The sequence below is a fragment of the Haemaphysalis longicornis genome, unplaced genomic scaffold, assembly GCF_048455015.1.
Source record: "Haemaphysalis longicornis isolate Haplotype H1 unplaced genomic scaffold, Haemaphysalis longicornis Haplotype H1 scaffold_6, whole genome shotgun sequence".
In the NCBI taxonomy this organism is placed as follows: Eukaryota; Metazoa; Arthropoda; class Arachnida; order Ixodida; family Ixodidae; genus Haemaphysalis; species Haemaphysalis longicornis.
This window is the reverse complement of record NW_027526407.1, coordinates 80305252-80328606: the sequence shown is the minus strand read 5'-3', so window position 1 is coordinate 80328606 and position 23355 is coordinate 80305252. Positions and strand designations below refer to the sequence as shown.

At 48.0% G+C, this 23355-nt stretch overlaps 1 protein-coding gene across 1 annotated transcript in view; it reads right to left on the bottom strand.

The window, feature by feature from the left end:
- LOC144143574 (small subunit processome component 20 homolog) overlaps positions 1-23355 on the bottom strand; it is a 97408-nt gene that overhangs the window by 30479 nt on the left and 43574 nt on the right. Inside the window, exons 31-41 of the mRNA XM_077675373.1 lie at positions 22469-22616; positions 21099-21189; positions 20925-20998; positions 19409-19532; positions 18081-18239; positions 15544-15702; positions 13300-13440; positions 6125-6405; positions 3727-3932; positions 3481-3605; positions 599-738 (exon numbers count right to left, since the gene is read on the bottom strand). Of these exons, the coding sequence (XP_077531499.1) occupies positions 599-738; positions 3481-3605; positions 3727-3932; positions 6125-6405; positions 13300-13440; positions 15544-15702; positions 18081-18239; positions 19409-19532; positions 20925-20998; positions 21099-21189; positions 22469-22616 (1648 nt within the window). The remainder of the gene's footprint in view (positions 1-598; positions 739-3480; positions 3606-3726; positions 3933-6124; positions 6406-13299; positions 13441-15543; positions 15703-18080; positions 18240-19408; positions 19533-20924; positions 20999-21098; positions 21190-22468; positions 22617-23355) is intronic.

The following is a 23355-nucleotide window of genomic DNA, read 5'->3' as shown; positions in this document are numbered from 1 at the left end:
CCTCCCACTTTCCTCCCCTGGCTAACATGACCAACCACTGTTGTCCAGCCACCCAGGATTGCAACTCTGCTCATTGTTATGCCCTGCACATGAGTGAGAAGTGGGTCATGACAGACTGACTGGAGCAGCATTTATTGGAAGGGATGGTGTTAGGGCAAGAGGAGACAGGCAGCAGGGTTTGGTGTCATGGCTGACCGGAACAAGGTTCTGAGCTTTAATGACATGATTATGAACACGATGATGATAATGATCGAGCATACCCCAGCGGGGATTCAACAGATGGCACTAGGGCCATCACGCTGACGTGTCAGGACACACGAACTTTGTCAAAATTTTCTGAAGTCCCTGGGCCACAAAAAATTGAGGGCAAAAGGTTGAGGTACAAGTATAACCTAACTACTTTGTGACAGTAATCAAGGTGCTTTCACCGATTCTCGGTTATGACACGTTCCAGTTTCACTGAACAGGTGAGCTTCTGGTTTGAATTCTTTGTGGCCTGTCAGCTACTGGCATGGCCCAGAAACTTTTGACAGAGACTGCACATGTAGACGTTGCACTCAGTGATAGAGATAAAAGAGAGAGCAGAGGTGCCACTCACCCTGGCAGGTGGCGCTGCAGCATGCCGTCGGGCAGTGCCTGCAGCAGCCTGACCATGGCTACCGCAATGGGGATCCGCAGAATCTCCTCCTCCTCGGGGCAGCGGGTCTTCACCGCCTTGTGCTCGTCATCCGCCCGGGCCTGGGCGGAGGGAACAAGAGTGGGGCCAAGGAAGCACCCTGGTGAGCTCCCCACCCGACACACACACACATCGCAGAGGCTTTGTCGGTTCAATCTGCTCTCTCCTTGCTTTCAAGACAACCGCGTCAGACTGGTCCCTCACCAGACTCTTCACTGCAATATTTGTGGTGCTTCCTCAGCAGACACAACAAAGTGGTGGGACAGCACTCGAGCACACTCGCGCAGAGGTCACACCTTTCCTCAACAACTGCAATTTCCCACCAGCATGCCCATCAACGCTCTTTTATAACCTCTGGATTGTGCAGGGAACTCCTCCTGCTTGTGCAATGCCCCAATCATCCTCACTTGCAATCTACCACGAGCAAAGTAGTGAAAGACCAGACTGCTTATAAAGCCCGCACAATTACAAAGCCCTGCAGGCCAAGAAGCAGTCTGCCCAGGTTTTATCCCGGCTACCGCTTGATAGCCAGTCATGCCGTCATGGGACAATGACAGCCAGCCAGGCAATGGCAGCCAAAGCAGTCTACATTCACAGCCCCATTTCACACAAACGCGGCAATACCGCATTGACCCAACCAAAACACGCACCTTTAAATCTAAAAATCTGACGCATGTTTTAACTGAGCACAAAGTAAAAGTGCGCCGGGGATTGCTAATTGTTATCACCACTGCAATTACTATCACCCATAGTTGCAGCTATCTTCCTCGGCAAAACGAAGGCATAAACTGCGTGGCATTCGCCACTTTCCACTTTCCTCCTGCTTCCTAACAGCCCCTTTCCTCCTGCTTCCAAGCACCCCTTTCCTCCTGCTTCTAAAAAATCATTTTTTCCCTCCTGCTTATGAGCCAAGCCAATGGGCTACCAGTTGAACTCGCACTTCTGGCACGAGAGCAACCAGCTTGAACCAACACCACATTTTTGCTGCACCAGGCCACTTCAAATGACCCACTCTGCACAAAAAGTTTCGAACTCACAAAAACCAACAAATTTCTGCATCAGAAAAATGGCACATGCAAGGTTGTTCACCCTGCATACCGCATTTACTTGAATTTAACACATGCCTAATTTCCAGGACAGGAAAAAAAAATAAAAAGAAAAGGCACAAAAGTTCTCTTTGCAAGACCAGCCATTTGTGGGCACCAGAACTTTATTCATTACCGTTTCAAAATAGCTCTGGTCACCCTATAGTTGCAACATGCAGTGGGACCACCCAGGGGGACCACGCTTCCAAACTCAGGTCACAAAAAATTGAAAAAATGTAAACAAGCAAAAAAAAGGTGAATGACAGGTTGTTGAGAAGTGGCAATCCTCTGTAGAAGGCAGCGCACTGCACGGTCCTATGCAAGTTCGCTGCTCTTTTCCTTTGATGGGCAATGTACGAAAAAGGGTGTGCTAGCTACAGTACTTATTCGAATCTAAGCCGATAGTTTTTTTAAATAATGATATATCAAACTCCAGGGTCGGCTTGGATTCGAGGCTTTTGAAACACGCGCCAATTTCCAAGTGAAATTGAGGGAAGTGGCGCGCAGCTAGCACCACCCAGAAAAGACAGTATTGTAGCCATTACTAGACGAGCCAGTAGCCACTTAATTAAGGGGCCATAGCTGGGGGCGATGCCGCCATTTTGAACTGTGCGGATAGTGGCCTGCGTGCGGTGTGGGGTTTGGTTTTGACAGTGCAATGGCACCAAACAAGCGGTGCCATTACAGTGCCGCTTTTAAAAGAAAAGTTGTTTTAGCCGCGGAGTTGTCGCCGAACGTTCAAGCCGGGTGGGACTTCGGCGTGGATGAAAAAAATGTCTGTCGTTGGAGGACGCAACGGGAGAGGATATTTGCGTGCGCCGCAAAGAGGATGGCATTCAGAGGCCAGCAGCGATGATGACTCAGAATGAGCACCGCATCTTTATGTTCAATAAACGTGTTTTCTTTTTGTGAACACTGACCTCTTCTTTTTGTTCGGCCTACATTCGAGGTTAGTTTTTTTTTTTTTTTTTCGTGGCTTTGGACTTTCGGGGGTGGGCTTAGAATCAGGGTCGGCCTAGATTTGAATAAATATGGTATCTTGAGCTGGCTATCGAAAACAGGGGACCTTGCTATCTGCTAGGGCTCTTTTTTAATATTTCTTGGCACAAGAAGCATTGGCAAGGCTTCACAGAGCCCCTCATACCTGCTGTACACAACTTTTGCACCCATTGGCACACAGCGGAAGAGGGGTGAACATTTTTTTTGCAAGCAGCGTGCGTGCGTGAATGATTTTAGGGGCACATATGCCCATAGTCAATAGGTGCCTGCGCTCCGTGGAAAAGATGAAACTCACAGGATTTTTTATGCCATCACCACCAGCCACGAATGTGAGATTACTGTTGCCCTGCTATGTTAACAGTGATAGGCAACCATTAGCGCTGTTTTGGCTGATACTCGATTTTAACCTGCATGCGATTTTGGTTGGTATGTATTGGTGGGATTGAAATGTATCTGCCTGCAAGACATGCTTCACGGGGGATGTCATTGCAGTACCATAAAAAATAGGTCTTAAATTCACCCCTCCACCTCCACCTCCACCCCCCCCCCCCCCCCCCCCCCCCCCAGAAAAATGATTTTCGCCCTCTGAAAAAAAGGAGCACTTATGAGCATATATATACAGAAGTCCTCACAAGCTTGCCGTGAAGCCCCATTATAGTCCCACGTTTTACTTTTTCCACGCAGAGATGCTCAAATCGCAAGGCTGTCGCCAAAGCCCACCTTCTGGTTCAGAACTTTGTGAAGTCTCGGCAAGAGGCGGATGGCTATGGCCGTGTGAATCGTCGTGGCTGCGTCCGGGCTTAGAACTTTCACCTTGGACTCAGTCAACACCTCTTCCTCTGGCCCTACAAAAGAAAAATTAAAAGATCGGCCCGGAGGCAAGTGGTAATAAGAGAAACAGCTGAAGAAGCTACCAGCCTCTTTTCCTGAAATGCTGGTCCATGGAAACTGGAAGCATCCACTTACCATTTGCCTGGGGGACTTCGTTTTCGTCAACTCCATCTTCGTTTTGCTCGTGGCCAGGCTCCACATTTACGTCTCCCTCCTTTTCTGCTGACTCCGTCTCAGCTTGGCTTGGCTCTGGGGCTGGCTCTTTCGCTCCCGGCCTCTCGCGGATGCCCTTGGACTTGCTGAGGTCGAAGTGGAATGCATCCAGGATGCCCACCACTAACCTGCGAAACGTGAAGCATGGAGTGGGTCAGAATAAATATGTTTATGTCCCCCAGACACTCTATGTAAGCAAACTGATGCAACCTAACTGGTGAATATGAGCTCATCGGCAAGCAAATGCAGTGCTTGTCGTGTCAAGAAAAAAGAACAACTGGGCCAATTTGTACAGGATTATTCTTCTATCTTCTTCAGTTATGTATATGTGTCTGAAAGTAATTTCAAAATTCAGTACCGTTTACGTTACCACAGGGCAAAATTCTCAAGTTGCTTATTTTTAGCCATACCGTATTCACTCAAATCTAATGCGCGTATTTTTTCCGGAAAAATAGGCCCAAAATCGCATGCGCATTACTATCTAGTAGAACTCGCAACTGCGGTGGCGGATCGCCATCGACATTTCAAGATGGCTGCTTGACTACTGAACGCATAGCCAGCACTTTGTAGTCGGCGACTGTTTGCCTTTGTTGTACGCGGTCTTTTTTTGCGTTGCTCAATTCTTTCCACCATGGAATTTCCCACTGCGAAGACACGGCGGGCTCGCCACGATGCTGCATTTAAGAAAAAAGTAATCTTGTGCAAGGAGAGCGATGGAAATCGGGCCGCGTCACGTGCGTTCAGTGTACTTGCGTGCGGGACTGGCGCAAACAGAAAGAGAAAATTTTCACAAGCAAGGTGACACAGAAAGAGTTCAGCAGACCAAAGAGGGGGCGATATCCCCAAATAGAAAACCCGCTGGCGGAGTATGTGCAGCAGCAGCGAGCGGCTCAGAGACTCGTAACGACAGAGCTGCCGGGGCAGCAACAGTGCTGCCCTGGACCGTCGTCGTGATGACTTTCTTGCCGTCAATAACCAGCACATTTCATTTCGTGCCACCTTTGGAATAACCTTGCTTGTTCCAAGTGAGAAAAAGTCGCATTTTTTATAAAATAATGAAAGTCTGGTGCGCGTTACAATCGAGGACATGGCGTTTTTTCTTCTTCAGACCGTGGAAACGTGTGTGCGTTAGATTCGAGTAAATACGGTATGTGGTGGCGGGGAGAGTGTGGCTTGCTTCCACTGAAAAGTTGAGTGCGCTTAAATCAGGTACTTTGGAACTGTAGCTCTCTTCACCCCCTCCCTTGTAGCACGTATTACGCTCTGTCATGCTGCCCAAAAATACCACAATTGACTCACTGAAATTCAAGGAACGTCAAATACGCTGCTTTCAGAAGGAAATAAAAAAAATAAAATAGACAAAACTTAGACCCTGCTTGGGCCAATGTGCCAACACTACAAACTCTGCATTGGGTGTGCCCCTCCATCAGATTACTAAAGAATGCCATCACAGAGCCTTGTGAAGTCGCAAGTGCTCGGTGCCGAGCTGTCGCTGTGACAATTCCGAGCCCAGCCTGCCGACCAATCTCGAGGCAGCCTGGAGCCGTGAGCGCACGGCACTCACTTTTGTCACAGCCCTTAGTGCACTGTTCGCCGGCGTTTACAGTGCCCCGCACAGTACTCGGGGTCGGGGCACCAAGATTCACCGGCAACGTGAAACACGCTCAGTCAACGTTTGGGGCTCTTTATCGTCCCGACAAGGTCTGATGACGAAAGGCGGCTTCAGTGGCACGACAATCATCACCTGGAGGGGCAACCCGAACTGCTGGGACAGACAAATCCCAACTGAAAGCCAGTCACGCTAAAGTCTGTGGGTAGTCCAGTGACACTCTTACGTACTAGTGTATGGGAAAAAAATCTGCCAGGTTTAGCAAGTGTAGGCCCACTTATCACGCGCAAAAGGTCTGTTTGGCTAGGTTTTTGCAAAAACTATGCACACAGTGTTTCACAGAAGTCTGGTCACACCTGCCACCCTCGCACTGAGGCAACGGTGCGCCGTCCATAGCGAGACCGCGTGACCAAGCGCCGGCAAAGTCATGTGGTACCACAGAGGTGAGGCTCCGAGTGAGTACTGCTGCAAAGCCTCTCCATAGCGTGCCACATGGTGCAACATCACAGCTGTCACGCTTGCACTCCAGCGGCTCAAGGTCATTGCGACGCGATGAATGATCCTGTGAGACATGGTGTAGTCGAGCTTTCATTGTGTGGGATTGTGTCTCAGACGGCCTGCAAGGAGTCTGCTAATCGAAGTGCCCCCCTGTGTGCGCCTAAACAGACAGCCAGACACGCAATGCATTCTCCGACAGAACGCCCCACCCACCGGATGGCCGCCTTGTGGTGCTCGGGGTCCTTTTGAAGCTGCCCGATGTATCGCAGCAGGGTGCCCTCGTAGTAACGCCAGGGCAGCCGCAGGCACAGTGCACCCACTGCCTCGATGGCCGCATCCACCAGGGCCGTGTGCTTGGCGTGCGTGTTGCTGAACAGGTAGCAGGCGCTCAGGGGCAGCAGCACTCCATTGATGGCCGGGGCCCCCAGCGAGGGCAGCTCGCCCGCCCGCAGCGCCGTCGACAGCCGGTGCAGGGCCCGCGCCCGCCGATGCATCTGCGGAGGAGGCGGAGGAAGAAACATACGAGGTGGGATTTTAAGTGGCGAGAACTTTAGGGGCTGGCCTTGTCGTCGTAGCTCGCTCGCTGGACCCAAGTAGAGCCACACGGCGCTACGTCATCGCGGCGTAACCCAGAGGCTTCGAAAGCCAAGCGGTTTATGCAGTCATAAGCGTTCGAAACTTGGGAAACGCTGGCGCTGGTCATGCAACTCCCCGTTGTTTAGCGCAAACAAAACTGCAGGTACGTTTGAGGCAAAATATACGTGATTAACCGGCAGTGCCCGCGTTCATTTATTTAGGAATGCTCTTTGGGTTGGTCTCTACAATAGCAAGCGAAAAAAAGTGGCATTGCAATGCCGGCACATGTGGGAGGAAATGCGAGCACAAAGAGAACAGAACTCCCACTGGCACAGTTTCAGGCAGGGGGCACGTGAGCACTGCGAAGGCAGGAAATTTGAATTACATTGTGAGGCAGCAGTGATCGGATAACGGCATCACAGCCCATCATGGCGAATCACTGCTCTGCACTTCCGACAGCTTTCACATTGAGTGGAACGGCTTTAATTTTTTTTGTTTAAAGGGGCCATGAAGACAAAATAAAAGTGTGGTTTGTCAAAAAGATGGCTTTGTCATGATAACAGCAATACCGATTTCATCCCAAACTTCAAACAAATAACCGAAATGCAGATGAAGCAGTGGCAACTTCCCAGCAACTTACCGGCTGTTTCTTTACGACACCACGGAGTCTTGCTTCTTGCTCGTGTGATTGGTGGCTGGCAACATAAGCTACCGCCAAGATATATAACTGGGCGACGTAAGTGGGGCTTCTACCTCAGTTTGATTGTATCGTTGGGACAGTGAAAACTGTGTTTCGAGGTGATGGTCCACGTTATGTCACTCCTGCCCCTATTACATCACTGAAGTGCAAAATTTAAACGTTTTTAAATACAGTAGACTCCAGTTAAGACTAACTTGAAGGGACCATAAAAATTTGTTCGTATTATCAGAAATTTGTCCTTAAGCGGAGGATTTTTGCATTGTGGACGTTACAGGAGTGCAAAAAGTTGTTCATCTTAACCATAGTGTTCGTCTTACCCGAGTTCGTCTTAACAGAGTTCGTCTTAAGGGGGCAGACTGGTGTTAGAGCTATTTTTTTTATTTACACACAATTTTAATGAAACTGCACTGTGTTATAGAGTTTTTTGTGCTGATTTCACATCTGCCATTAGATGTTTTGTAAGGTAATTATATTGTGAGTTAATTAATGATTAATTGCCATTATTTTGGGTCACAGTTACAAAATAACCACTCCATACAGAATGGCAATTACCACGTGGCTAGGCAGACAAATGACTAAAGAATACAACATAGGAAGAACTTTCTTGATTCAGCTATTTTTGGTCGTTTTACAACACAGGGAACTTCGCTTCTCCTGCGCTCTGCCAGAAATGGCTCGCGGGTGGTGCCAATTGAACACAATAGAAATTTTCCAAAGCCTCCATTTGAAAAATCTGTTTCCAACATTGTATTCCCCACACATTTCGGTATCAGAAGCAAAAAGAATTAAAGTTGTACCTGCTCTGGGTGCCAAGATATCTGAGGACGAAATGCTAGCTTTGCATTGCAAGAAAAGTGCCGTTTCACCATCGAATTCTGCGCTTACTGAGCTGTAGAGTGCACTTTAAAATGCTATTATAATATAATAACAACAAAATATGGTGCCTTTTGATGAGGAAATTTACAGACTGATAGAAAAATGGCCATGAAGGCCAAAAACGCCATTTTTGAGAAAACGCTTTTTTTGACCGTTTTTCGGCCCCAAAGACCCAACTGCCCCCCTTAACAGAAGTCCACTCTATTTCTTGCAATCTTTTGGGTAAAGAAAACACTTTATGTGGCTGTAATGTAGCTAAGTGGGTTATCAAAGGCTAGTTCCTTTGAATTTAACAAAACTGTATTTGGTGTTCACGGCCCGTTTCAACACTGGTCTTAGTGTGTGCTCATTGATTGGCAAGTTGGCTGTTTCCTTTCTTTTTGCTGGATGGTGCAGCGAGTGCAGCGCAGCACCATCACGACAAGCCAATTCCGGCTAACCCAGCTTTGCACCCCGTTTCGTCTTTTCATGTCCCCACTTCCCACTGAACTTGATTAAATGTAGACACCCAAGCAGAAGCAGGTCTCCCAGTAAGCCCAAGGCAAAATGTCGAGCATCAGGCACTTTCTCTTTCTCCCTAGCCAGGCATCGATCATGAACTTCAATGACTGCAGGCCTTGGTTATGGCTGCTTGGAAAATGCAACAGCTGCACCACCTTCGAGGCAGCCTCAAGTATCGACCGAAAAACAACGATACTGCCCAACACAGTGGAAAACATGTCCTGCTCTTTCCTCATCCCATTGTTTTTTGGGCTGCTGCACTGCGAGTCCCAAGACATACCGGATTTGCACGATTCTAATGCACATCTTTTTTTGCAAACGCACATTTGTTTGCTGAATGTGGGCCTAAAGTTTGTGTGCACGGTACACTCGGATTCAAAAGGGAAGTCGGCCTCACAGCAAAATCCAACTCAATCCAATCCAGAACAATTCACCAACATCATGCGAGTAAATTTTGGTGAAACTAAAATGTCTTCTAAAATAAGGTGTCTTCTACCAGATACAGGTGCCAAGGGTATAATAAATTTACAAGAATTTCTTCTTCCTGAAACTGCCTGGCTGCATTGGTGTGCATTTAAGGGGGGACGTGGCAAGTAAAACTATTTTTGTTAATTATGGACGAAATTTAGTCAAATTAGGAACTACCTAATAACAAAACTTAAATCAGTTGAAAAATATCTTCTATACTTTGTGAGTTACCAGACTAATTACCTTCACAGAGCTGTTGCAAGAATAAACTAATTAGGCACGAACTCAACAAAATTTTTATGTCAGCTTCACCAGGAAGGTCCATTCCGTGCAAGGAAGCTATTTGATTATTGCTTTATTTCCTTTAGGTATCCAAAAGGGAAGACAGAAGTTTCCCTTTGTTTTTGACACGACTATTTTTGATTTAGAAAGGAAGGTGTAACTTTTCTTGTTTTTTCTTTATGCCTAAAGTAGGGATGGGCGAATATAGATTTTGAGGTTCGAAGCGAATTCGAAGCGAATAGTGATTTGGTCGAATAATTTCGAATCGAATAGTTCGAATAGTACACATTGCAAATCACAAAGACAAATGAGCAACTTGTGACCTGACTAATGTACACAATTTTTTCTAATAATTAGAACTCACGTAGGCACAGCATTGTGTAAAACTATTACCAGTTGAACATTTATTGCAAAATCACACACACAGCTTTCCTTTGCTGTATTCACAAGTTTTCATGAAGAAATGCCTGTTGCGCCACATGCAGGTGCAGCAGTTTCCGCCAGCTGCTCATTCATAGAGTTCCTGTATATAGCTCCCGCAGGGAGCTAAGAGTTGCGCGACCGACCGCCATCTTTGTTATCCGGATTGCTGCGGGAAAGCCGCCCGTCGCGGGTGAAGGAGCCTCGCCGCCACGCTTCCGACGGGGGCCGACGCGCGGTGGGGGCGCTTCGGTCGGCGGCGCCTCACGCTTCTGCTGCTGCTGTTCCTGGGCGGGGCGTGGTGCCGCCCGCGTCGGCGGCTGCGGCGCAGCCGTAGTGGGAGCTTCTCTGCGCGGCATGGATAACCAGAGTGTCGCAATCACGGCGGCGCGTGGAAAAGGGTCGCGTGACTCTTAGCTCCCTGCGGGAGCTATATACAGGAACTCTACTCATTCACAAGTTTAAGCGCCGCCTAGGAGCTCCGCTAAAAAAAGAAGTATTGTAGCCACTAGTATCCTCGGCCGTAGCCAAGCAAAGCGCAAGTGGCTGGCCGCCATTTTGAATAGGCTCGCTTAGTGCGGCGTACTGCCGCACTGAGTGAGCCTATTCAAAATGGCGGCCTGTACAAGTCTGCTGGCTTGGTGCCGTTATGTTCGGAGCGGTGTCGTTTGAGTGCCGCCTTTTTTTTTAACCTAAAGTGTGCTGGCGGCCGAGAGCTTCGTCGAACCTCTAGGCAAGGCAGCAACTCGGCAGTGCCGGCACTGATAATAGAAATGTCCGCGTTGGTGGGTCTTGAGCCAAGCCTGGGGTAACTCTCGGAAAGCTTGACCGAAAAGCTTGGCTTTTAGCTGCCTATTCGGGAGCATCGAATAATTCGAAAATATCGAATACCTGCATTCGGATCGAAGCGAATAACGAATAGAGAGCTATTCGATCGAATATTCGACAATACCGAATATTCGCCCATCCCTAGCCTAAAGGATTCAATGCAATAATCTAATAGCTTCCTTGCACAGAACAGACATTTCTGATCACACTGACGTGAAAATCTAGTTGACTTCTCGCCTAGTTAGTTAATTATGCCGATTTTAAGTGTCAGGTAATTAGTCTTCTAACTTAAGAAGTATAGAAGGTATCTTTAATCTGATTTCTGCATTTTGTTAGAATGGTTAGCTACATAAATGCTCCTAATTTTATTCAATTTTGTCCATAAATAAAAAAGTCGTTTTACTTGCCATGTCCCCCCTTAAGGGGAGACGTGGGTCTTGAAATGAACTTTTTTATTAATTGGTCTGTGATAATGAAAATCACTGTGCATATGTGTTTTGTCTTCCTCATTTCAAATATGTAGTTAGTTTTTAAGTGGTAGAATTATTTTTTGAGTTATAAAGAAAACACTGGAGCCTAATTAAGTAATTTCTTACGGGCCTTTAAGGAACTTTTTATTAAATTTTTTTTAAAATAAATGGTATGGATGTGTAGCTTAAGACCTGCCATGCATGCTGAAGCTATTTATATTCCTGTAAAGATGGTTGATTGGATAGAATTAATCTAATTATGCCAAGTACAGTTTTCTGAAAACTTAATGACCTCTAATTATTACTCATAACATTTATTTGAGGCAAAATGAGCCAATTAAAATAGCTTCAGCATGCAGTTCATTTTATCCCGAATTCAACGGTATAACACTTGTAGAAATCCTTTGAAAAAAACTACCTGAAAACCCCTGTAAGGCTAGGCACATATGCAAAAAAAGGGAAGCTGAGAAAATCGCAGTTGAAGTTTTACTACAAGTGACAGTTTTATCTATTGAGCATATGAAAAAAAGAAAGGTTCTAGAATGTAGCTCGCGTTTCGCTCAACACGAGCATACCAAGTTTGCTGAAATCAGTTGGTGGGAAAATTATGAAATCCTCTGTCTACAGATGGCACCTGGCAAAAAAAACTGAACAAAAGCAAAGCCAGAACGTTGCTTCAATTTTTATGCTGTTGGCATCGCGCCGTCTCTCTTTGGCTACTAGGGCTGAGGTGCCGAGCGTGCACCACAGTTTTAAACGCTATTTTGTTATGTTACTGCTTCATTTGTAGCAATCAAATCGGATTTGCATCGCGTGAAGTGAGTTGCAGCGAAGGGGCATGGTAACGGAATGCCCGCCACTGTTCTGTAACGTGCATGCGCTTGGCTAGGTGGGATAACCACGTTTTCGGTTTAATCTACTCGTATATCATGTCACCAAAGCACATTGTGCACAGTGCGAACATTTATAATTCTCAAATCGCTCATCTATATGGTAAACTGCCGACGAGGAAGCGCGCGCCGGAGTGCGGGCCGAACCGCCGCAACATCGTTGATAACAGAATGAACACACTTCCCTTGCGACGTCGGCATGCGGCATCCTCCACTTTATCATTTCTTTTCTTTCTATTTGCTGCTGATCGAAAGATAGACGCACATTAGTGCCCCCGCAGGCGTCATCATATCGCTACGCTATCGTCTCGGCAGCCCGCGCGGGCGCTAAGCCTACCTCCGTCTCGGCGCCGTTCTCGCGATAAGTCGTCGTCACAGGAGCAGAAAATCGTATTTCGGGCGCTTTTAATAACGCCTGTTCTTCCTTTCGGTTATCGATAGACATCTTTACTTTATTTTTACGCCATGCGGGGCTTTTGCCGGTCCTCGCATAGACGAATACATGAGCCGTTGCCCTGTGATGAGAGTGCCGAGCAGACGACCCACGGCGCCCAGCCAATGAGGTTGCGCCCTGCGGTCACGTGCAGTCAGTAACCAATTAGGCGGCGCGATCCGTCTCTTTTCTACCCCGGTTTTACTCGCAACCAACGGACGAAACGGAGTGGTTCTGGCGGGGAATTGAAAACGAAAAGACGCGCTTTCGAATGAGACCAAGATGGACGCCGTGGCGCATGTAGAACCCGAGGGGCGAGTCGTCGAAAAAATGCTATTTTCGCGTCGAATCTTGGCCGATTTTAGCGGGCGTCGGTGCTATAAATTGATATTATGGCTCAAATACGTACTCCTGGGTCTGGATATTTTGCTAACCGGTAGAAAAATAGCTCTACTTTCCGAAAATGGCGATTTCTAAAAATTGATTTTTTGGCCAAATTTCGGGATTCCAAGACCCGCGTCTCCCCTTAAAGGAGTCCTCCCTAATAGAAAAAGCTTCCTGTACACCGGTAATGGCTGTCATAAATCCAGTAAGACAAATATTCTGTGATATTCACAAATCCTCATTCCATTTACCTATGACGGCACCTGTACGTACGTGGCTTAACGTGGTGTCATGTTTTTACGCATCTCCGGGGCAGAAATGGGTGGCAAATTATATTTTTTAATTTCCCCAACTAAACTAACCTGTGCGTTACAATCAAGGGCGAGTTGGAATCGTGCAAATATGGTAGTCTAGCACTAAAAAAAGCTTCACTTGTTTTCTCAACACTGGGGCAGGTGATAAATCAACACGACTTCCCGAAAGTCAATCCTTCACAACAGTTCGCAGTTCTAAGGTCCAAGGCAAGTTTACACAAGATGCTGAAGTGGGGGGGGGGGCACCTGTATGTGGCAGAGGTTCTCCCAGAAGTCGAGCTCCACGTCCTCTGGGCAGCACAGCTGGCTCAGGGCGTTCAAGGAAGGGTGCTCCCCGCAGTGCCGCAGCACTTGCGATAGCACACGCACAAACTCCTGCCGGGCTGGCTGCAATAGGGAACACAATTGCGAACACAACTCCCATAAGTTGTTTCGCAAGAGGGAAAGAACAAACCTGCAGCAACAGGCTACACTCTGGCAAAGTGGCGTTTTGAGGGGGCCAAGCAGAATAAGGAAGCGCCTCAGAACAAGCAGGATGAGATTCTCTGTGTACTCCTACTTATCCTCTTCAAAAAAAACTGAGCCGTGTGACAATGGGAGAGCAAACACATTTCTTTACCTTCGCAGTACATAACAAAACTAGACGGCTGAGCTGCTGTTTAAAGTTTCTATCACAATCTTGGCTTTTTGTTGTCTCATGCCTCACATGGCAGCACGACCCAAATTCGAAAGATTTAAGGTGCAGACCAGTTGGCAACATGCGATAGCATCTACGACTGTAAACCGTCAGACACCTGTACGCAAAGCGAGGCATTTGTAACAGGGTGCCTGAAATACTGTATTTTCACGCATATAACCCGCACCAAAAATGCGAAAATTTCAGGGGTGAAGTAGACGTGCGCATTATTTGCGAGGTATTTCCCTTGGTGCAGCTTCACCGCAATGCCCATTGGGCCTTGATGTCACTACAGCAGTAATAGCAACTTAGCCACTATTATCCCATTGACAGTGCTTATTTTGCACCCACAGCTCAACGATATACCAACCTGAAAAACGGTATGCGGCAAGTCATATAGTTACGGGACATCTTGAAGGTAGCGCACTTAAACACGGACACTATACTCGGTGACAACTTAAGAACGGCACCGGAAGTTGCCACTGTGCCTTATCACCGTAGCCGGGTGTTTCTCCGCGCGGCGCAAGTAGGGCGTTACTGGAAATATTTTGAGCATGGCGTGAGCCGTTCCCGTGATCTTTTGGACTTAATATGCTTATAAACGACTCCAGTGACGACAAACAAACTGCGTGAGACAAGGCAGATGATATCACGCATTCATAGCAAACCCCTTTCAAAACGCGCGCGAACTGACGTCACGGGTCCGGCGCTTTGGCGGAGTGATACACGACATGAGGTGGTGTCGTTCTTGAGTTGTAACTGAGTATAGTGAAAGAAACAAACCACAGCGCTGTGCAAACACAAAAGCAAACACGCTAGTGTCCGTGTTTAAGTGCGCTACCTTCAAGATGTCCCGTATGCATTACCAACTAGCCCAGTTGTCACTTCTTCTACATCATATAGTCACGTAGTCAGCTGGGTAAGTTATTTTGCATAAACAGATGTGTAATGTTGCTCGAGTATTACGTTTGGTCCATCCTTTTATATTTAAATATGCTGGGAATACGCGGGGATATATTTTTTTATTCGTCGATGGAAAGTGGGGGGTGCGGGTCATATGCTGAGGTGGGTTATATGTGCGAAAATGCAGTACATGATCTACTGTGCTGTCATAACCGCAGCACACCCAATGTGGTACCCTGTATTGCACATCCCTCAGAGCACAGCTATAGCCAAGACACAATTTTTTAGTGCGCTATATTCCATCCTGAGGGGGAATCGAGAAGCATGGAGCACCAAGTTGCCTGGTGGGGGTGTACAGCCAGCCGTCGTGTCTCAAAACATCCAAAGAAATGATATTACCTACGCCTGGCTCTGAAGAAAAAGAAAGTATGCCTGCACGTTCACAATGTGCCCATATGGGCGTATAGACATTCACACCATATTACCATGTTTGCGTTAACAAAATACGAACATACAGACATTCACACTGCATCACCGTACATTCAGCACTTGTTGCAAGAGGCGTGGATGGACATACACACATTCCCATCATAAAGATACAAACATTCACACTGTATCACTATACGTTCAGCACTCGTCAGAAGAGATGGTGGCAAATGAGTACAGTATAGCCCACTTATAGTAAAACCCAGTTTTAATGAAATAGCAGCTAGAACGAACAAATCTTCATTTCCCATCCCCATTTGTGTACATAGATTTTGTACCCAGATATAGCGAAAAGCGGATGTAACGAACTGATTTCAGTTTCTCGATATGTTCATTATAAGTGGGCTAGATTGTACCTCCTCTCCCTGTCACAGGGGATTTAAGCAGAGAGAGAGAGAGAGAGAGAGAGAGAGAGAGCAACGCACCTCGGACTTTGCCCGCAAGCCCTGGCGTATCTCGCTCATGAGTGCCTCGGAGACGCACTTCTCGTAGGTGACCGTCTTCGTCGCCAGCCACGACTGGAACACGGGCCCCATCTTGGCCAGTGCCAGGGAGGCAGTGTCCCGCAGGGCGAGGTCGTCCACCTGGGAGAGAACAGAGGCAACTGAACCACACTGTCGGGCCACTGCCCTTACGGTCAGCAGGCAATGGGACCGTGCAAGTCAGATGGAAGCCCGTGTCTGGTGGGGAAGATATGTGACAACGAAGGAGGCGGGAAAAAGGGTAGGGAAATGGCCCTGCTGAGAGATATAAACAGTAGTTTTATAAAGAACACAAAGAACAGCACAATTGAGGAGGAGGAGGAGGAGATAACGGTGGTGACATGACAAACGCCTGTTCATAACCTCTTTCCTCTCAGTCTTGCCATCCCTTAGCACTGCTCAATCACGAGGGTGCTGAAAAACACAAACTGCAAGGATTTCACCTCCCACCCCATGTCTTGCTATTCAAAACTCGACTTCCGCTTTTGCTTTAAGGTCCATTATATAAACAGCTGTTCCCACTCTAATACAGGGGCTACAGATCTCACACTGGAGCCCCCGCAAATGCCTACAACAGCAGTGCATAGTTCCATCATATCTGATTTAATTAGACAACTGTTGGCTGTTCTTTGTTGTTCACACATAATGAAAATGCCATGTGTGTCACGTCCTCCCTTCCTAAGCTGCATTTCACATCACACACCCTCCTCCCTTATCCTGTACACCCAACTTTCACAACAGACCCCCCACCCCCCAACCCCCCCCCAACCTTCAAACGGCCCGTGATTCCCGACAGAGCATGCCGCAAAAAAGCCAATAAAATATGCCCATCAGAGCTCAGCGACCGGATTTATATATTGAACACTTTCTTACAGTCCGCCCTTTCAACACTTTCTCTTAGCTGATTACTCAACAGGAACACCCCGGCTTCCAAGTGCAACACAAGGGCAGTGAAAACACACACACAACCAATGGGCTTGTGTGCTTACAATTTGATCCCAATACAGTTAAACCTCGTTATAACGAGACGGGCTATAACGAAATAATGGATATAACGAGCAAATCGTAATTCCCCTTGAAAGTCCCCTAAAAACCAATGTATTTAAAACCTCGTTTTAACGAGGTAAAATTTCCCCGTTACGGGATATAACGAACAAATTTCGTTGAGAAATCAAATTTTGAGTTAATTTTACAACAGTGCGCAACGCGGATTTGAGACAGTGGGTGACGCGGCAACTGTATTAGCAGTTCAAAACTCCCGCCACGCGCGCGAAGCTGGCTGGCGCGCCATGCGGACGCTGCGCCCGCGAAGCCCCCACCCTCCTCTCGCTGCGCACGGCATGCAGACAATGGGGCCCTTCGATTTACAGTGTCGGGCTCACCGCGGGCTCCCCGAGAAGCAGTCCGACGTTCCATTTTCCCACGTATCCCTAGGGCTTCGGGGAATCCGCGGACTATCCGCGGTGAGCCCGAGAGCCCCAATGCACACGGCGCGCGCGGTTGCGCAACACCACCTAGACTCCTTCCTCTCCCCCCCACCCCCCTATCGCCGATGTCGCTGCGTAGTTGTGTGTGCGTGGGTTTTGGCAGTCTTCAGCCTTATCTTATATCGTACTGCCGGCGTGATTCCAACAACGCGAGTGCAACAGGCGGGGAGCGAAAGCGAAAGACTATCACGCTTGAACAGAAGACGCCAAAAGCCGTCGCATCGGGCGCGAAGGAAGGTAAGGTGCACTCCGTGGTAAGGTGGCAAGAGACTTTGACGTGTGGACGAGTATGCTCTACCATCGTGAGCAACCGAGAGTCTATCGTCAGCGCTGTTGCACATGGCTTGAAAAGAAGCGCTAAGGACGGCGTCGGAGGCACTAGATGCGGTGGACGCGCTGCGTCGCTACTTCGGCGCGCACGAGGGCGGCGAAGATGGCGTGAACGTAGCGGCCGCAGCTGAGGGAGCCATCGCTCGCATTAGGAATTACGGACTTCTTCGTAGCCAAGTCTGTTTGAAATACGAGTTTTGAACTGCAATAAAGTAGATTCGTGACTTTTCCTTTTTACCTCCGGAATGTGTTTATTTTACTGACTATCGCCGTGCAGCAAGATGCTATTTCGCCCGCTTTTTGTTTTAGGTAACTACAATGCACAATATTTGCAGTAAATGTCGGCTACGGCTATAACGAAATATTGGCTATAACGAGCAAATCGCGGCGCCCCTTCAATTTCGTTATAACGAGGTTTAACTGTAGTTTGCTAAAAAGAAAACCATGTGAGGGGGCAGTGGGCACAACGGCATCGGGGTCAGAGGGCACTGCAAGGCGTGCGGGACAGTGGATGGGGAGTATGAGTGAACAACTATGCGGTGGGAACTATGAAGCGCCGGACTTGCGAAATCAACCCACAATTCTCTGGACAACACTGAAACTTCTCGACGCTCATCGGACTGACAGTAAGGGACATCACAACCACCTCCAAGTGGCCCTCACCACTCGGATGGTGTACGTGCAGTTGTAGATGACCGGCAGCACGACTCGGACGTCGGTGTCCTCCTTCTGGCCCTCGACCAGGGGGGCGGCCATCTTGAAGCCCTCCAGCCTCGTCTGGTAGTTGGGCTCCTCTGCAGACCTTGGGTTCCACGAGTTCACCTGGGAGGTGGATTTGAATTTTTAACACAATGACAATAGATGACTACAGACGGCTGCACGAAAAGATGCATAGTTTAGAGCCAATGCTCACAGACCACAAAAGAGTATTTTCTCTCGTATGGCAGCCCGGTATAGTCTTAGGTGTGAATATCAGCCAATGCGGGACTTAGATAACCACTCACACTACAGTTTTCAGCTGCAAGGATTGAAAGAAAATTTTCCCAAACTTGGCCATAACATGGTTCACAAACTTTTGCTCAGGGGTCACTGTACACGAAAATAAAAATTCGCGATTGATGCCCACACTTCCATAGCTCACCCCAGAAACTTGGGCTGTTCCTTCAGGCGTACCGAGGTGCAGCAAGTGTGAATTAGTACAATAAATATGAGATCAAAACAAAAGAAAGCATGAACAGTGGTTCCTCCATAAGCTACAAACTTTTGTTAAATCTTGTGCCTCACTAAACTACTCTAGCACGTTAAACAACTCATCGACAACTCTAGCATGCTAAAAGTGCTGTTCACAAAGGTAAGGCACACTACAGGTGACCGCAGACATTTAGAATTAAAACGCCATTTACTCAACTAATGTGTGAACATTTTTTGTCTTAAGTTATTCCACCCCTGCTGCTTAATATCTCTCGATTTCAGTAGCAGCACTCTGCGCACAAATGGATAAAATCAAATCCTGTAAGACACACAAGCCAAACTGCCTGTGCTTCCATGCCTAGCATTGATTCTTACCCCAGTAACACAGCAGACGCAGCCCTTAAACGTAATCCCTTAACCCTACAACACCCGTTAACAACTGGCCTGTGTACAATTTATCAAGCAGTAAACTCAAATATCAAGTTCCTCAGCCATCTACTACGAGTCAAGAAATGTCAACACATTTTTCATGCCAACTGTAAATCCCTCGATTCAAATTTAAATTTTCTGCACGGTGCAGATTAACTCATAACTCTTACTAATGCTACACTTTTTCTGCGCCCCCCTGATGCGGACAAGCTGAGTTTGCTCAAACAATCAAGGGTTGAAACATCAAATTACAGACAGACAGACAAGAGCAATATTGAAGTGGATAAACTTTGAGGGACTCCTTTATGCCAACACCAAATGGCCTTCAAACTAAGCGCAAACACACAAAAGAGTTGACGAAAGGGGAATACCTTGGTGATGAACGACGCCAGCTCAGCGTAGCGGGGTACGCGTTCGGCGACTGCACTGTAAATGTCGCACAGGATGCGTCTGGACTGGTGGTTGGACACGGTCGAAAAGAGGATGGCCGTGTGCCTGGAGAAAAACGAACATATGCACAGAGACAGCAGGCATGAATAATGTGCAGGGAATGCACCAGAGGTCCGTTCAATTCCCAATTCTCACGCTGGAAAAAGCGTTTTTAGATGTTTGTTTTTTCTCGGCACAACTGTTGATTGGAACAAGCTGGACAAAACTGCCCGCAGCTAGCATTCACTCAATCGAACCACTGGGAGCACCAATGGCCCACCATTTTCGCTTGCAAGCATTTTCTTGTAACAGTAGAGCTGTTTTAGCTTTTATAGTTCTGCCGTGGAGCGTTACCAGGAAACAGCCCTGCCGAGCGCACGTGAGCATACACCTGGGCAGGGCTGACTCCCCGGCGCTAGCAATGGTGCTAACTGCCCGGCGCCGTCCTGGCAGTTAGCGCCATTAGGGTTAACTGCCTGGCGCCGCTGACACAGGGAAGCTGCCTCGGCGGCAAAGCCGTACAAGCGTGGGCGCCCTTGCGCACAAGCAGTGCGTTCTCCCATCGGCGATCTCGGTGCACAAAGCACCAGCCCCCTAGAGGCCACTTCACCCCTAACACCCTCCGCCCCCTCTGAAGACCCTTCTATCCCAACCGAGGTTACGTTGGAAAGCTAGATTGCTCTGCTTAGGGCTTTTCTGTGGAAATCTGGAACAGCACAGGTCGGAAAAAAAAATGGACGTTCCTCGACACCAAGACGAGGCGAGTCTCCCCTCAGGAGACGGACCGAGTCGGCAGCCGCGGACGGCTTAACAAGCTCGTAAAGACTCCGTCTCCCACCCAAGCTTGGGACAGCCTGTCCAGTGCGTTTCCCATTTTGTGACTGAGCAATAGAACCTGGTTTGTTGACATTGCCTGGCTCCAAGCGGACCCTTCGCACCTCCCAGCGAGTCGAACGAAAACACAGCAGCAACCCCGCGACACCGCGGTAGGGCTTGTGGCTTTGGTTCTCATGTTGTAGCTTGCTAGTTGGGTAATATAATCCATCTGTAGCCCCGATCTCCACATTCTGGCCCCCAAAGTGCCCAGAATCCAACGAAACATTCAAGTCTTCGAGATACATATGCACTTGCACTGTTCACAGTAACTGATCTTTCATTACAGCTCTTCTGCTCCAAATCTAAATCAAGTGACCTACAGAGAGCATGAAAAATATGTCGACATTTCTTGACTCGTCAATGGCTGAGAAACTCGAGATTTGGGATTACTGCTCGACAGATTGTGCACAAGCCAGTGGTTGACAGGTGCACCATGTCTGCCGCAGTACACAGCTGATGAAATTCGTCAATTTTGTAGCTATTTGCACACCAAATGAAATCAGTCAATTCTGTGGCTATTTGCCCACCGAATGAAATCAGTCAATTTTGCAGCTATTTACGCACCGAGAGCCCCTCACTCACCCCAACAGCAACTCTGGGTTCTCCGCAACTTTGGCCAGGTTGAGAACCGTCATCAGCTTCTGCTGCTCTGAATCCTAAAACAAAAAGCACGAATGAGAGTTGTAGCCCCTACTAGAGTCACGAAACCTGCCACGCAGCAAAGCGTGCCACGGGTACCAAGAAAACTGCAGTCACCTGTGTTTGGCTGTGAAGCTTTCGGAATCCCACCACAAAGAGTTTGGCGAGCTCCGCGCATTGGCTTGGGTTGGTGAGATACTCGCTTATCCTGGAAAGAGATAAGGTTGGGTAGGAACCAAAGGATATGGACTTGAAATCATGTAGACGGAAAGCTCTACATGAGTAGTAGCTTAATGGGAGGCCTACTACGCCCATGTGGAGCAGGCATTCCAGCTTTAGTACAGTTCTAAGCCTAAGGTAATCAAATTAATATGATGTATAAACTGATAACGTTTCACTCCATTAAGGTCGTTGCTTCCTTCGATAGGGTGTCAAATGATTACGTATTCTTATCACACAAAATACCAGTCGCCCATCTGAAACTTCTTGCGTGGCATCGCGGTCATACGCCACTAAGTTTAAAAAAAAAAAAAACCTCTTGGAATTTAAGTAATGTGAAAAACAGAAATACAGACCAAAAAATCGGACCCTGTACTGCGAAGAGGACGTGCCAATGTGCCAACACTACAAACTCTGCGCTGGGCGTGCCCCTCCATCAGATTACTAAAGAATGCCATCACAGAGCCTTGTGAAGTCGCAAGTGCTCAATGTCAAGCTGTCGCTGTGACGTTTCTGAGCCCAGCCTGCCGACCGATCTCGAGGCAGCCTGGGGCCGTGAGTGCACGGCACTCGCTGGCGTCACAGCCCGTAGTGCACTGTGTGCCGGTGTTTACAGTGCCCCGCACAGTGCTCAGGGTTGGGGCACCAAGATTCACCGGCAACGTGGAACATGCTCAGTCAACGTTTGGGGCTCTTTATCGCCCACACAAGGTCTGACGAAAGGCGGCTTCAGTGGCATGACAATCATCACCTGGAGGGGCAACCTCAACCGATAGTAGCACTAACACACAAGCAAAGTCCTTCTTCTAAACATTAAAAGCAAATTAAAGGAAACTGCGCCCACGTGCCTACGAAGTGCTTAGGAAGGCAACATTGTTAGTGTTGTACACACACACCCCTGGCCTTACCTGCCAAATTGCTTTTCATTCAACAATAATCAACCACGAGTGGAGGCCATGATTTGACCTAGCAACCTCAGTGTCTTTTTTTTCCTTATCGCTGTTATATGTGTTTGTTTTGTGGCACAAGGGCAACAAAGGCCAAAGAGGGCCGACACAATAGATAAGCCATTTTAGATGCGTTTTTTTTTTTTTTTTCAATAAAATAGCACTATAGATGCTAGGTCAAAAATGGCTCAAGTGGGAGGTGTATACAGCCCTTCTCAGCCAGTGCTACGCCTTTCATGCATTTTGCAAAGCCCTCAACAAACAATCACCACTAAGACAGCTCAAAAGGAGGAGGAGGAGGAGGAGGAGGATAGTGCCCACCTGAGCAGGATGCTCATCTCGACAGGCGAGAGTGGCTTCCTCGTCTTGAGGGCCCCCTCGACCACCACCTTGAGCTTCTGCAGGACGTGCGACACGTACGGCAGCACCAGCAGCGGCCCCAGGCTCGCCTCTGCCTGGCCTTCCTTGCCTGCGACGCAATGTTGTCATTTTCTTCAGAGCGCAGCTCTTAAGCACCCGCTCCTGTGGTTTCACTTCACCGTCGGCCTCGTTGTAACCGCGCAAATGAAGAGGACACCAAAGATAGACGAGACTGAGCGAGCAGGAAAGCGGAAGAGGAAAGTGTGAGGGGGAGGGTGGCATGCCAATGCGATGTGGGATAACGCCAGAGTAGCGTGCACCGTTGTGTCTTCGCTGATGATGCGATTACTTCCCGAGACGCAGCAACCATGAGACGTCACTGAGAAGACTAATTTTACGTTGCACTCAAATTTTGCATTAGAGAATATTGTAAGTGTCAGCCAATTTTTTCTTTTTTCATGCAAGCCCACAGGGTTCTTTATTGATTTGGCCTCTGCCTTCACTGCACTTGACAACGCACCAACAACAGCGTGAATGTTTAAGCAGGCGTACAACTTTCACAACAAGACAAATTTCCACAAACAAACCCGCTGCTGCATCAGCTAACTGCCCCCCACCTTTTCGAAATGCATAGCCAGGATTCTCAAAACCCACCCGGCCCTCAGTTCAAGTGCAATCACACAGCTCTTAGAACACAGGTCCCCCAAAAGAGCAATGGAGCATTCAGATTTCAAGACGACTGCCTCTATGGTCAAACAGACAGACAGCACGAAACTCTTGCATTGCTTCGTTTTGAGAAAAATGTGTTTTTTTTGCTTCCGGCAGAAGTGTATATGCATCCCCTGCCC